We start from the raw sequence: 14624 nt of genomic DNA, 5'->3' as shown, positions 1-14624 counted from the left end.
TATTACCTTTTAATATTTAATGCTATTAAATGCTTTGAAATTCCCAGGGTGAACCAGGCTCTCCAGGATACCCTGGAAACCCTGGGCTGAAAGGCCAAGCTGGCCTTCCAGGACCTACAGGCTTGACTGGTAGCCCTGGACCAAAGGGTGATCCGGGACTCCCAGGATTCCAAGGGGCACCTGGCATTCCTGGCGCTAAAGGTTTGGATGGTGTTACAGGCCCTCCTGGTCTTAGTGGAGCACCTGGAAGACCAGGAGATCCTGGACGACCTGGACCAGCCGGCAATCCTGGTGATAAAGGTCTTGCTGGTCGTGATGGTATTCCAGGACCTGCGGGACAAAAGGGTGAACCAGGTTAGTCTGAATCCAGAGGAAATCAAAGTACGCAAGATATGCTCAGTGTAGCATATGTACAGTATTTGGAATCATTTCTTTTTAACGTTTTACCCAGGTGCTCCCGGCCTTGGTGGCCCAGGCCCGCCCGGTTTTCCCGGTTCACCAGGTGAAATGCTGAGAGTTTTGTTCATGTATCTTCATTTTTACACCAGAAGAATTCGAACAGTTCCTCGTTATAATTTTCATAACAGATTTAACATGATTTACTGTTTTCTTATGTCGCAGGGCTTAAAGGAGACCCTGGTTTTCCGGGTTCTCCCGGAAGTCCTGGATTTCCTGGTCCGAAAGGTGACCCGGGATTCCCTGGATTGCCTGGTCAGATTGGCACTGCAGGACCACCTGGGCCTCCAGGCCTGCCTGCGCAGGGGCCTAAAGGTATCCAAGGCACACCTGGTCCCCCCGGAAGATCGGGTAAGTTAAACATCTCATCCCTTTTGGCCAGCTCTGCCCTGTTGGTTTCACAATGTCATGAGTCAAAATTATCACATCAAGCTGATATTTGCATTTGTTCATTTATTTTTATGTAGAGTAGCCTGGAGTAGAATATCTAATTAAAAAAGAACAAACTCTTAAAACAAATTTGTAAAAATAAAAAAGATCAACCAAGTGTTTTTAATCAGTACTTAAATCGGCCAAAAAACCACATGATTTTGTAATCCCAGGAAATATAGACACAAATAATGTCTTCGCTGCATATTCCTATTAATTAATACCGTGCTTTACCACAGTGTTTGTTGTTTTCTGCTTACAAACCCATCAATTTAGATTAGGCTATCTGACTATCATGGACACTTATACAAGAGAAGATAATGATATTTGTCTGGTAATTGACAACTTACACATTCAGGAACTGAATGCATTAACACACATTTGTATCTACATGTCATAAACGTGTTTTATAGATTTATCTTAGAAAAATTCAAATCAGGTGAAAGTACCCCTGTTTGGGAACCACTTCATCAGCAAAAGTAATATTTTAATTGTGAACCAGAGGGCATACTGGCTTTGATTTTGTTTGTTTGACTGATTTGCATGGAATATTACACAGGCAATCATGATTATGCCACATCCATGTCACTATCACAAATACACTCTCAGATCAAGGAGCACAAGACACACTTTTTGCATCCTCTTCACTGCAAGTGATATTCTATTCTCCTCACTCCCTTCCTTAATTGTGTGCCAGTTTGTCATGTGTTCGAGAGAAGTGAAGGAGTTGCATGCATGCAGAGGTTTTTTTGCTGTCAGTGTTTCACAGTTGCCCAGTCGGGGCCCTATGAGGATTACACACAGTGTCTGCTTCCTCTATCCACGGTTAGCTGTTCACCCATCCATTCACCCTTGTGTGTTTTCACTTCCACCCGTCCCGTCCCTTCAGCAGTGGAAGCTGCAGTGTCCTCCACAGGATGCTGTCTATGTCTGTGACCAAATTTAGTGGTCATCTGGCACTTTTGCATGGGAGATGTGCTGATTTGAAAGAAATTGAAAGCCATTGCAGGACTATCTAAAATGATCTCCACCTTGGTGTAAAAGAGCAAAAACTTTCATGAATTCTGCTGATATTTTTTAAAACAGTTCATATAAAATTGAAATCAGAGCTGTTTGATAAGTATCTTACCAAAAGCTTTTAAAGTTGATGGAAGAAGGAGACCATTTTGGCTAGTGTCTATTAGGCTTATTTTACCCAGGTGCATTCTGGGTATTATATGCATTTCCTGTTTCTTGCGGCATGGTTCTGCTCCTCCTGACGACATGGGATCTTTGCAGGCCCAGAAGGTCAGCTTCTTCATGCTACAAATTTTTTTTTCATGCTTCAATACATAACTCTGTGTTAGAAAGAATTTAAATTGAATCTACCTATTAATAATTTGTAATTCATCTGTATTATGTGTCTAGACATTTAGTCAATTATACTATGCTATGCTATAAAAGATTTATACAATTACTGATTTATGTCAGCATGCACAATAAACCTACTTCTAAAAAGTAGTATTACCACAGTTTGCATTTGCTACCTGTATTTGAGCAGATTATTAGATTTTGCACAATGATATAATTTACATGCACAAGAATATTTGCTCATAATACGATAATGAATGTCTCATGTAAATGTTTTATCCCATTTATTTATATGTTAAATCCAAAATTCTAAGAGCAAGTATTTCCTGAAGAAAACAGAAGGGAAAGAATGTGCATGTCTTGATTATTCAGATTGTGATTAACAATCTTAACAGCTTTATTCCATGTTGAGCATGTATAATGAGGATGTGCATGTGCACTACTATTCAGAAGTTTGGGGTCTGTCATATTTTTTAATGTTTTGAAAAGAAGTCTCTTATGCTCACCAAGGCTGCATTTATTTGATCAAAAATACAGTAAAACAGTAATAGTGTTACATTTTAAAATAACTGGTAAATGCAATTTATTCCTGTGATGGCAAATCTGAATTTTCATCAGCCAGTCTTCAGTGTCACATGATCCTTCAGAAATCATTTGTCACTTTTGATCAGTTGAATGCAACCTTGCTGAATGAAAGTGTTAATTTGCTTCTTTCATCTTACTAGCCCTATACTTTTCAATGGTAATATAAATGATATGTCAAATATGCTAAGTTGTTTCTTCAGTAATGCCTTCTGTAAAGCAACTGGAAGTAAAAACAACCAATACGTCAGAATTGTAAACATTTCTAAACTTTTCTGTTCCTTACCACATCGTATACTTGTGCTGCTGTGCTCCTTTTTTAAAACCTTTATCTTGTTCTTTGCTTCTCCTCTTATTGGACTTTTGGGAACCCGTTGACCTTTGACCCCACTATAGGTCCTGCAGGTTAGACAACTTGGTTTGATACTCACCTGTGTGTCATACTCTGTGCACCTCCGTTAGTCATTAGATGATTTACCGTAGGTGGGACTGGGATGGTTCATGTTCATGTTTTTTTTTTTTATGTTTAACTTTCATATCCCTATCCAATTCTAGGAATATAGTTCTGAGTCTTTAGTTGATCGCTCTTTTGTACCTTCTCCTTCTCATAGACCATCCCAGAACCATTCAGCACACTATATACAACAACAATATACATGATAAACATGCACACATTGCTTGTTTGAATAATATTGACAATGGTTTCATGATATGAGATGCATGCTGTTTTGATCTGATTCTGAGGAACTGATTTCTGTTCTGTGAATGTGAAGGTCCTCCTGGCCCTGAGGGTCCTCGTGGACCGACAGGTAGTGGAGGAGTGAAGGGTGAGAAGGGCTCGCCTGGAATCCCTGGGATATCTGGTGCACCAGGACAGAAAGGAGATAGCGGTACTCCTGGCTTTCCGGTAACTATTATAAATGTGTTCTAATGAGAAGGTTTTATTATTGTTAGCAAAGGGATTCATATATTTTGCATTTGTTGAAACATTTTTGTGGAAACATTGCATTTGGTTAATGTGGGTTCTGAGATTTTATGTGATTTTGCTAAAAAGAAGACAAGAGGACATTTTGTTTTATTGCACTGCCCTGTGGAATAAATGATTCTGATCTGTTTTTGGATGATGACTATTAAACCATTTTAGTAAACTTAAGAGTCTTTCTGCTCACATAATAAAATGATTTCAAATCATATAAATAGTTGTTAATTTATTTATTCATTTATATTTATTATATTCAGTTAGATAATGATGTTTGTTATTTTCTTTTGACAAGGGTACTTCAGGAAATCCAGGGCCTAGTGGCCTGAAAGGAGATTTTGGACCTCAAGGTGTTCCTGGATTCCCAGGTCAGTTATCCTTCTATAACCATTGAAGGAATTGTTTACCCACAAATTAAAAATGTATGTCATTATTTACTCTAAAAATGGCGTATGAAGCGCAGTGACATATTTCTTGCATGTCTTATGTGTGTACGCCAGTTCTAATATGCTGTATGGAGAATGACACTTGAGTGCAACAGCAGAGGGGATGATTCTGCACTGAATCCCACTTTAAATTTCGATCTGTTCATTATGCAACATTATTCAATATGCACTACTATTCTAAAGTTTGAGGTCAGCAAGATTTTTGTTTTAGAGAAATTAATAGCTGCATGCATTAAAGGGTTAGTACACCCAAAAATTAAATTTCTGTTATTAATTACTAACCCTCATGTAGTTTCAAACCTGTTACACCTTCTTTCATCTTTGTAACAAATGAAGATATTTTTTGATGAAATCCGTGAGGTTTCTGAACCAGCCGTAGGCGGCAACGTCATTGCAACTTTCAAGGCCCAGAAAGGTAGTAAAGACATCGTTAAAATAGTCCATGTGACTACAGTGGTTCAACTTTAATGTTATGAAGCGACAAGAATACTTTTTGTGTGCAAAAAACAAACAAAAGTAATGACTTTATTCAACAATCTCTTCTCCTCCATGTCAGTCTGCTACGCTGATCACGTTGTAAACACAGTGCAGCGCTTTCAGGTTATATGTCAGAGCGCCGGTTCATTATTGGCCGACGCTGGCCATGTGAGCACCACGACACATGCGTTTTATTTTGATCAAATAAATGCAGCCTTGGTGAGCATAAGACACTTCTTTCAAAAACATTAACATAAATCTTACCAACTTTTGAATGGTAGTGTACAGGATATAATATATATAAAGAAACACATGATCATTCTTAATAATTGTCCTTTTGTGTTTCACAAAAGAAATAACAGCATATATGTTTGGAACATCAGAATGATTAAATAATAAATTGTATGTTAAAGCTTGTTTTTAAGTCTTATTTATAAAAGTCTCTTCTTATCCACGTAACTTCTGCATGTTATAGGACCTAAAGGACAGCCTGGCCCTGCTGGAGCTGATGGCAACCCAGGACAACGTGGGGACCCTGGAGCTAGAGGTGTGTCATTTTGAAACATGGATGATTTTCCCTTTACAAATCTGATAAAAATGCGTTCACTAATACTTACTCTCCTCTTTACTTACACAGGACTTCCTGGTGATCCAGGCATTGCTCCATCGGCTATTGTTGTGAAGGGCGAGCCTGGTCCACCTGGACGACCTGGACCACAAGGCAGCAGAGGCCCAGTAGGACCCCCGGGATTACAGGGTCTTTCAGGTTAGTGGTTACATTGAGACTAGACAATACAGATAATAAAGATTCTTTACCTGCAAAGGCTGGTCAAGACTATAGGACCTGGTCTGGTCTTCTTCCTCCTCATGTCTGATGTCCCTTCATCCTCTAGGTTCACCTGGCAACCCTGGTGACCCAGGTCAAATGGGAACTCCAGGATTTAGCGGCCCACCTGGAAGGAAGGGAGATACAGGATCAGCTGGACAAACAGGTAATGTTAGGGTCCAATATGTCGCCTACCCGAGTTCAGATCCAGCTCAGGTCATTTTCAAACACTTGGCACATCTCTGCTGTCTTGTCCAATTAAAGCCAAAAGATTTATCACTCACCATCATGTCATTCCAAACCCATCAGAATTTGCTTCATCCTGTGAGGTTTCTGTCCGTCCACTGAAAGTCCAGCTAACCAAAACTGAGAAGATCCAAAAAGCTTATTAAGGCATATAAAATGAATCTATATGAATCAAGCAGTTTAATCCTAGTCTTGTGAAGACAAATGACCGCTTAATATGATGAACAGATTGAATTGAGCCTTTTATTCACATAAACACACGTGCATATAGAGCATGCATTGTGCGCTAGAACAAACCTCATTGGTCTGTTCATTATATTAAGCGATCATATCTCATCAGAAGCTTTGGATTAAACCGCTCGATTCATATAGATTAGTTTTACAATGCCTTTATGAGCTTTTATGCTGTATGTTGGATCTTGTATGTTTTGGTTACCTGGACTTTCAATGGAGGGACAGAAACCTTTCAGGTTTAATAAAAAAAATATATTGATTTGTGTTTTAAAAGATTAACCAAAGTCTTATGGGTTTAGAATGACATGAGTGTGAATAAATTATGACAGAATTTTCATTTTTGTGCAAAACTATCCCTTTAAGGATCGTCCTTGATATTGGTGGCAGCAGGGGGCTTTATAAACAGTGCCTGAATTTTCTCCAATTCCATGTATCAGCCTCAGAATCACCATGATGTAATTGTGTACAGGTCTGCGTGGTTATCCCGGCCCTCCTGGTGCAGATGGGGTTCCGGGCCCTCCTGGTATCTCAGTACCTACTGGAGCACATGGTTTTCTGATCACTCGCCACAGTCAGACCACAGACGTGCCACAATGTCCAGATGGCACAGGCCTTATCTATGATGGCTACTCTTTACTCTATGTGCAAGGCAACGAGAGGGCGCATGGACAGGACCTGGGTGAGTAGCCCTAAAAGGCACAGAGCACACGCATGTATCATGTTTTTTCTCGCATCACATCGATCATTACTATTGTGTCGTTTTCTCCATTTTAAAAAAACATCAGGTACGGCTGGTAGTTGTCTACGTCGTTTCAGCACAATGCCTTTCATGTTCTGTAACATCAATAATGTTTGCAACTTCGCGTCCCGTAATGACTACTCCTATTGGCTATCCACACCCCAGCCCATGCCCATGAGCATGGCACTCATCACTGGAGAAGCCATCAAACCTTACATCAGTCGGTAAGAGAAGGTCACTCTAACAGATGATGATTAGGTGGTTCAGTGGGACCTGAATGCATTGCTTTGTGTGTGTGTGTGTGTGTGTGTGTGAGGGGTTGAACGACTTTGTAGTCGCTATGACATCATTAATGAACAAACTTTGATCTTGCTTGAGAAGCCTGAACCTCGAACTGAGACTTGAATGCGGGTCGCATTGTGTACAGCTATGGCATATGTGCTGCCCACAAGGCTATTGCTCCTACATAATATTTATATGAATGCATTAGTGAGAGAGCAATTGTGTGTGAATTAATTCTACCTGGCAGCGTCTCTCTACTAATACAGTGAAGCTGTGGGTTTTAGTTACTAAGAAAAATATGCTAGAACTTTTCAGTTTCTGAGCTATTTTATTGATAAATCACAGAACAGTGTGCTATTGAATGTTTCTGTGTGCGCAATATGCACATGATGTGTGAGCTATGAATGTGCGTTAAAATGCAGCACACATTAGTTTAGAATGGCGATTAATTTACGTGTACAATAAGCTGTTAAAAACATGCATTTACCTGAGCAATTTTGAGCAATGTTTCAGATTTATTTGTCATATTAACTGATGGAAACAGAGCGTAAAAGTGGACTTCAAAGATTTGTTATCCTGTTGCGCCCTCTTTAGGCCATGATCAGCAACTAGTTGACGTCAAGCTTAAAGCGTCATGGCAGAGCATTAAGGGGGTTTGGGGACCAAATGTCCCCACAAACTTAGTAATACTAGTAATTTTTGAGGAAACCAGCTTATACATCATACAAAGTGATGTTCTTTGAAAATGTAAAAATGCAGAAAGTTTTCTGTGATGAGTAGGTTTAGGGGTAGGGTTAGTGTAAGGTGTTAGAATAAACAGTTTGTATTGTACATAAATCCTTGTCTATGGAAAGTCCCCATAAAACATGAAAATACAACATGTGTGTGCATGTGTAGGTGTTCTGTGTGTGAAGCTCCAGCCATGGTGATTGCTATACACAGCCAGACCATTCAAGTGCCATCCTGCCCGCTGAACTGGGGAATTCTCTGGATCGGTTACTCCTTCATGATGGTATGTACAGTACCACTCTTGGGGAACTTGAAATGTGACAAGAGAACCATCAACTTTTAGACAAGACGTTCTCAACCTTTTTGACTGCAACACCCCCTTTGTCCATAACAATATGTGAAGTCCCCAATGTAGGGGACTTCCTCTTTCCTCTGGTACATCTACTATAATGACTTTTGTTTTAAAAACTTTTTTGGATTTACAGAAACTTAAGTGTCCATAGATTAAAATAAGTAAAATAATTCAAATGAAATATTTTAAGTTCTGTTCTTCAGAACTAGTAATTTATTTTGCAGTGGTAGTTAGGGTTGCAAAATTCTGGGAATTTTCAAAGATGGAAACTTTCCATGGGAATTAATGGGAATTTAAGGGAATTAACTGGAATTTATGGGAATAAACGGGAATAAACTGGGAATTTTCAAAGTTGAGGGTTTGCTCTTCATAGGGAACTTAAATATAGTTGAGGAAAGTATATTTTAGCATAATCTTGACTAAAACAAACAGATGCCATTCAAATACACTTGAATATCCATGCCATTCCTCAATCACATGCACATAGCACACTGCTTACTGCATGGCTATTGAGACCACACCCCCTGCTGGCACTGTGCATGCCTCCATCACATGTACAGAAGCCCAAAGCACAAGACTATTGAAGGCACACATTTGAGCCTTTGGACTAAACAAATTGAAGTAAGTTTTGATGATATTATGGGGAATATATTTATAAAATGTTTAAATTGCAAATATCACATTCAAATGTATTCATCTAGTAGATAGCAAGCTGATAAGTTAGATGCTAAATAAGATAGCATAACTTTATTTACCACATAAGTAGGGCTGGGCGGTATGACGGTATATATCGTTACCGCGGAAGAAAATGTCAACCGTACCAGATTTTTTTTATTCCGTGTATACCGCGACATGTAAATAAGGCGTGGTTAACTCACGTGCAGCGTGCGTGAGACTGAGACACTGATATTTGTCAAAGAAACATGAAGAATGACCAAGAGGATCCACAAAAGGAATTACGTTTTCAAAATGAACGTGATATTTTCGGGGGGGAAGGTGCAGAAGTCAACTAGAGCAGTGCAGCACACTGAAAGTTTAGAGAGACGCAAATGCTCGCAACGGGGCTTACTTGACAACAAGTTCATATATCAATATTCTAACGAATAGAAATAACCTTAAATAATGTATCTATCCGTCTCTTATGTGTAGTTACTTTCAGAGTGGACGCATAAGCGGTTGCCGTGGTAAAGAATATTTCCCAAATTCCCCAGCTTAACTTCCCGTGGAAATTTACCGTAAACTTTCCGGAAATTTACCGAAAATTTTCCGCCCCTTTGCAACCCTAGTGGTAGTGTATATTTTGTCTTCACTCTGGAATGACTTTTCCAGTCATTATTTGATAAGGATTAAAGATAAGGATTTTAAGGCATAGTACTTTTTACCTATAACACCACTTGATAAGTTTTTGTTGAAATGAAAAGAGCATGAATACAAAGACACCTCCTTGTTAACATCTCAGACATCCTTATTTGCCGTTGACTGGCATTGATTTTGTCTGTGTCACAGCACACCAGTGCAGGTGCCGAGGGTTCGGGTCAGGCTCTCGCCTCTCCCGGCTCCTGTCTGGAGGAGTTCCGCTCCTCTCCGTTCATCGAGTGCCACGGTCGAGGAACCTGCAATTATTACACCAACTCGTACAGCTACTGGCTGGCCACTGTGGACGTGAATGAAATGTTCAGGTAAAATTTCATTGAAAAGTACAAAAACATTCTTGAAAAACTGGGTCCTTAAAATGAAAAGACGCCTATCAATGGAGTATTGTTCTTTCTTTGCCCAAACAGAAAGCCACAGTCAGAGACACTGAAAGCTGGAAACTTGCAGACCCGTGTGAGCCGCTGTATTGTGTGTATGAAGAGGACGTAACGTAGTGACTTTTGTGCAGTCGGTTGTTGAGGATCAGCCGTCATCTACAACGACTGCGGCCATCATGCTGATCACCAGTGGGGTTTCATTGGTGCAGTGTCTTCACGTTTAACTCTATGGTGCTACTGTGCGACACAGCAAAAGAAACTGAACAAAAGAAATGAATTTATTAGTCTTTTTTCATTTTTCAAAGAAGTACCTCAAAAGAAAAATACAGATCCAGCAAGGTGCCATGGCAGTTGTGACACAATGTGCATTAGATATTTTTCTCTTTTTCCTATGAGATTTTCTAGAGATTCTTTTCATGTAATATTTTCCTATAAAATTTTGATGTTGGTACACAAATGGTACATTTTTTGGGAGAAATGCTCTCGCTTTTTTTTTTTTTTTTGAGTGGAATTGTCTCCATGTTACCAAATCGGCACTTTGAACATCAAAGAGACGAAATGCACTGAAGCGTTACATTAATGGGACTGCTTTTTTAAAGGCTATCATTTTTCTCCAATCACTTTTTCTTCTTTGTTGGTGGTACTAACAATGCTGTATCAGGACTTTTTAGAAATGTGTCATTTATCTCTTTTTGTAAGTAATAAAATGTGTATATTGTGTAAAACACCTTTTTAGTATAAAACAAAATGGATATTTTTAATGAATTTCTGGGTTCTTTGTCAGATGCTCACTCACTTCTATTGACATATTAGCTCCACATTCATTTACACTGACATTTGTACAAAGAACTTTCTTTAAATGAAACAGTATTTTATAAATATATATATATATATATATATTAAAAAGAAAGTGTATATCCAGAAACTTGATTTGGCTGTAGGAGGATATTTTTTTCATTCAGTAGTTGTCAAGTAAATGTAATTGTTTTTACAGATCTCTCCTCCCTTCTGATTTCATTTAAACAGCAAGGAAAATTCTGTGAAAACCCATCAAATACTAGCGTTATGAATTTGTAAACCTTTCTTTGGTTCTTATTAGTTATATTACACCACAGTGTGGTGTATCACTGTTTTAGATTAGATGAACAACTGTCTCTCAGAAAATTTGAACATAAACAACATTTTGGCGTATTATATTATAGTTATTTGTAGTTCAAATTTGCTGACCGACAGTGATTTATCTAATCGAAAACAGTGAACCTCTTGCAAGTCATCATGGGGTGAAACAATGTGTATTTCAAAATAATTTCCCTCTTTTATGTTTAGTATCCAGAAGTTGTTATAAACTTAAATGACTGAAATAAAAGAAACAAACAAGGTGAACTTTTTTAGAGTGGGATTATTTTACAAATTACAATGCAATGGTATACTAATTACAAAAGTGTTGTATTTTCTTTGCAGTCAGTCAGTTTCCTTATCCACAGCATCAATTATTGATACATGGGAACAAAAAATAGCTTTATGATGGTGGACTAGGATCATTTCCTCTGAGGAGGCAAGGAAGGCAGTGCCTCCCCAAACCAATTGGATGAGAAATATTACAAAAATAAAACAATGAAAATATTACAAAATGTAACATTGAAAGGTGTATAAATCACTCATCTTTCTTAAATAACACTGTGCGACACCAGTGGTTATAGTTACAGCAAGAGGCTACGTCTGTCTTGCCTCCTCCCCGTTGAGTTTTTACAGACCCCCTAAAGCGGTTTGGTGGGGGATAATTGAGAATGAAGGGGAAAAAAACATGAGAGGAGGCAATGATTGGATATGATTAGTTTGTGCGATAAATAAAATGGGAAGTTAATGGGAACTTAGAAAGTAAGAAAAGCAGTGTTATGGAATTGGCTAAAATGTTTAATGTCACATCAAATCAAACTTGAAATGGCCTGAAAATATGACTATATATTTTTTTGTGAGCAATCAGTTTGGTGAAATTAAAGATACATCTTTGTGTCTGTGACCAGTGTTTACCGAGCTTGATGACCGATGATTCAAAAAAAGTTGAACATCAGTTCACAATTTCTGAGTTTCTTAAAGGGATACTCCACTTTTTTTGGAAATAGGCTCATTTTACAACTCCCTCAGAGTTAAACAGTTGAGTTTTACCGTTTTCGAATCCATTCAGCCGATCTCCGGGTCTGGCGGTACCACTTTTAGCATAGCTTAGCATAGATCATTGAATCGGACAAGAGTCTCATTCCTGCGTAATAATCAAGAAACTTTGCTGCCGTACCATGGGTCCAGCAGGCGTAATGATATGACGCAGCGCCTGAAAATAGTCGACCCTATAGTCTACTGAGCTGGGGACTATTTTCAGGCGCTGCGTCATATCATTACGCCTGCTGGACCCATGGTACGGCAGCAAAGTTTCTTGATTATTACGCAGGAATGAGAGTATAGTTCCTAGCCATATCAGCCTAGAAAATCGCAACTTTTCATTTTCCGTCGGTCTTAGTACACGTGTGAACTACAGAAGAGTCAAGTTTTAAATAGGAAAAATATCGAAACTCTTTGGTCATTTTTTTTGAGAGAGATGCTAATGGTCCTGTCCGATTCAATGATCTATGCTAAGCTATGCTAAAAGTGGTACCGCCAGACCCGGAGATCGGCTGAATGGATTCGAAAACGGTAAAACTCCACTGTTTAACTCTGGGGGAGTTGTAAAATGAGCCTATTTCCAAAAAAAGTGGAGTATCCCTTTAAAGCATTATAGTCATTCACATCTATTGTGATCTCAAAATTCCAGCCAGTTGATAATACCTAGAAAATCAAAATCAACTGCGGGCGGTAGATCCTTTTCCTATTTAGCACTTTTCTTCCTAGCACAGACACACTCTGTCAGTTTAAATCTAGACTAAAAACACATCTCTTTAACCTGGCATACACATAGCACATTATCAATTTCTATAATTCAAATCATGTACTGGAAACACTTCCAATAACACCCGATGTACCCGTTACATCATAAGAAGAATGGCATCTACGCTAATGCTAGTCTCTCTGTTTATCCCATGGTTTACTGTAGTCAGCCGAATCCGAGCCGTATCCAGATCAGATGATGGACCTGCGCTTAGACATGACCACAACACATCGACGTGACGAAATAACGACAAAACGTTCGTACGTAGATGAAAAACGTAACAAAATGATTCCTGTTCAAACGCATCAACTAAAAAAACTATTATGCATGTGAGACAAGTAATTGGCAATGTCACTTTGTAAAGAAAGACAACACATCTGCGCACATACACATTCAAATGTGCATGCCTATAGACTAAACACATAACGCGCATGTGGCTGCGTTTTCACAGATTCAAGTTTTTGAAGTTTACACAGAGATGATAACGGTATCGCTTTCAAAACGCGTTGTCGTGTAAATGAACAGCCAGAACGCATTTAAAAGTTTTGTTTTCAGTTGAAAACAGTGTTGTGTAAGCGGCCCCTAAGTAAACAACTAATGAGTTTTACAACGGAAATTAATCAATTAAAAGCTTACTTAAGCTAGACAATGACTTTCTTCTAGAGCTGCTGTACAGCCAAAACAATCTTTGTTGCATTCATTTCCTATTATCACTGTAAAGCTGCTTTGAAACAATCTGTATTGTAAAAAGCGCTATATAAGTGAAGGTGACTTGACACATAAAATACATTGTTTAAACTGTTACAGCCTTTAGTTATTATTTTGGAATAAACATAAAACACTAACTTGATGAGATTTATACTTGGTTTTAATGAATAGAAAATTACATAGTTAATGTAAAAATTCAAAATAGAACGTTATTTGGTTTCTCTTTTTTTTGTGTAATGTTTAACCAGGAGAATGTGACAGCATTAAGTGTAACTGGGACATGATTTACATTTGATTTAAAAAAAAACAAACAGAGGACTTTGCCTCCTCATTTCAGAACACCACTGCACACCACTGTGTTTGACCACTAGAGGGAGAACTGAGTCACATGGACTGTAGGGCTGCACCAATCCGCTGTCTTTTCCCTGACAGACATCTATGCCAATTAGATGGACATACAGTTCAACAAGGTTTTGCAGATTTGCAGCCACTCTGCTTTTGTGTAGTAATGCATGATGATTCGATCACATGATTAAGTGGATGTATCCATTTGTAATTTTCTTGTTAGTATCACCCTCCCTCCTTCCATCCGGCTCTTTCTGATTCTAACAATGTGCTTGTTATCCTGGACAGATTGGTTAATGACTAAGCTTTGAGCTTAGGAGTGGTTATTAGGACCTAAATAGTCCATATAAGATTTAGTTGACAAACTGAGTGTTGATATTTGGCAACAGCTAAGCTCTCAATAGGATCAGTGAGCAGATGACAGTGAATCCTATTGCCACTGAGATAATGATCTTTGTTCCAGCCAACAACAGCACCAAGGGGCAAAGGTCAAGCCAAGCTCTTTACAAAAACTACTTAAGTTGTGTTTTTTCTAGAAAGAACCAAAGAAAAGGGTCAACAGTGGTTCTGAATGATCAAAGCTTGGACCGAAATTTCACTTTTTGTGCAACTGAGTCAAAGAATTGTGATTTGAAAGCAGGTCCTTTCTTATGAAAAGATGCTTTTGTTTTTAACATTGATGGACAATAATAGACAGATAGCAACGTTTAATGGCTGGCTGTGTCATAAACATGTATCCAAAACATACAGTTATATAGGCCTATAACTCTGAA

The 14624-nt window shown here is 38.5% G+C and overlaps 1 protein-coding gene across 1 annotated transcript in view; it reads left to right on the top strand.

The window, feature by feature from the left end:
* The window catches only part of col4a5 (collagen, type IV, alpha 5 (Alport syndrome)), a 60581-nt gene extending 48581 nt beyond the window's left edge, over positions 1 to 12000 (top strand). Inside the window, exons 37-49 of the mRNA XM_084405805.1 lie at positions 48 to 354; positions 452 to 502; positions 622 to 807; positions 3591 to 3724; positions 4092 to 4164; positions 5195 to 5266; positions 5357 to 5485; positions 5613 to 5711; positions 6495 to 6704; positions 6811 to 6988; positions 7944 to 8058; positions 9634 to 9806; positions 9909 to 12000. Coding sequence (XP_084261931.1) covers positions 48 to 354; positions 452 to 502; positions 622 to 807; positions 3591 to 3724; positions 4092 to 4164; positions 5195 to 5266; positions 5357 to 5485; positions 5613 to 5711; positions 6495 to 6704; positions 6811 to 6988; positions 7944 to 8058; positions 9634 to 9806; positions 9909 to 9990 — 1809 coding nt within the window. The 3' untranslated portion in view covers positions 9991 to 12000. The remainder of the gene's footprint in view (positions 1 to 47; positions 355 to 451; positions 503 to 621; positions 808 to 3590; positions 3725 to 4091; positions 4165 to 5194; positions 5267 to 5356; positions 5486 to 5612; positions 5712 to 6494; positions 6705 to 6810; positions 6989 to 7943; positions 8059 to 9633; positions 9807 to 9908) is intronic.
* The last annotated feature ends 2624 nt before the right edge of the window (positions 12001 to 14624 follow it).

The sequence above is a fragment of the Rutilus rutilus genome, assembly GCF_951802725.1.
Source record: "Rutilus rutilus genome assembly, chromosome: 3".
Taxonomy (NCBI): Eukaryota; Metazoa; Chordata; class Actinopteri; order Cypriniformes; family Leuciscidae; genus Rutilus; species Rutilus rutilus.
The sequence above is the reverse complement of the archived record's forward strand: the minus strand, read 5'-3'. Positions and strand labels throughout refer to the sequence as shown.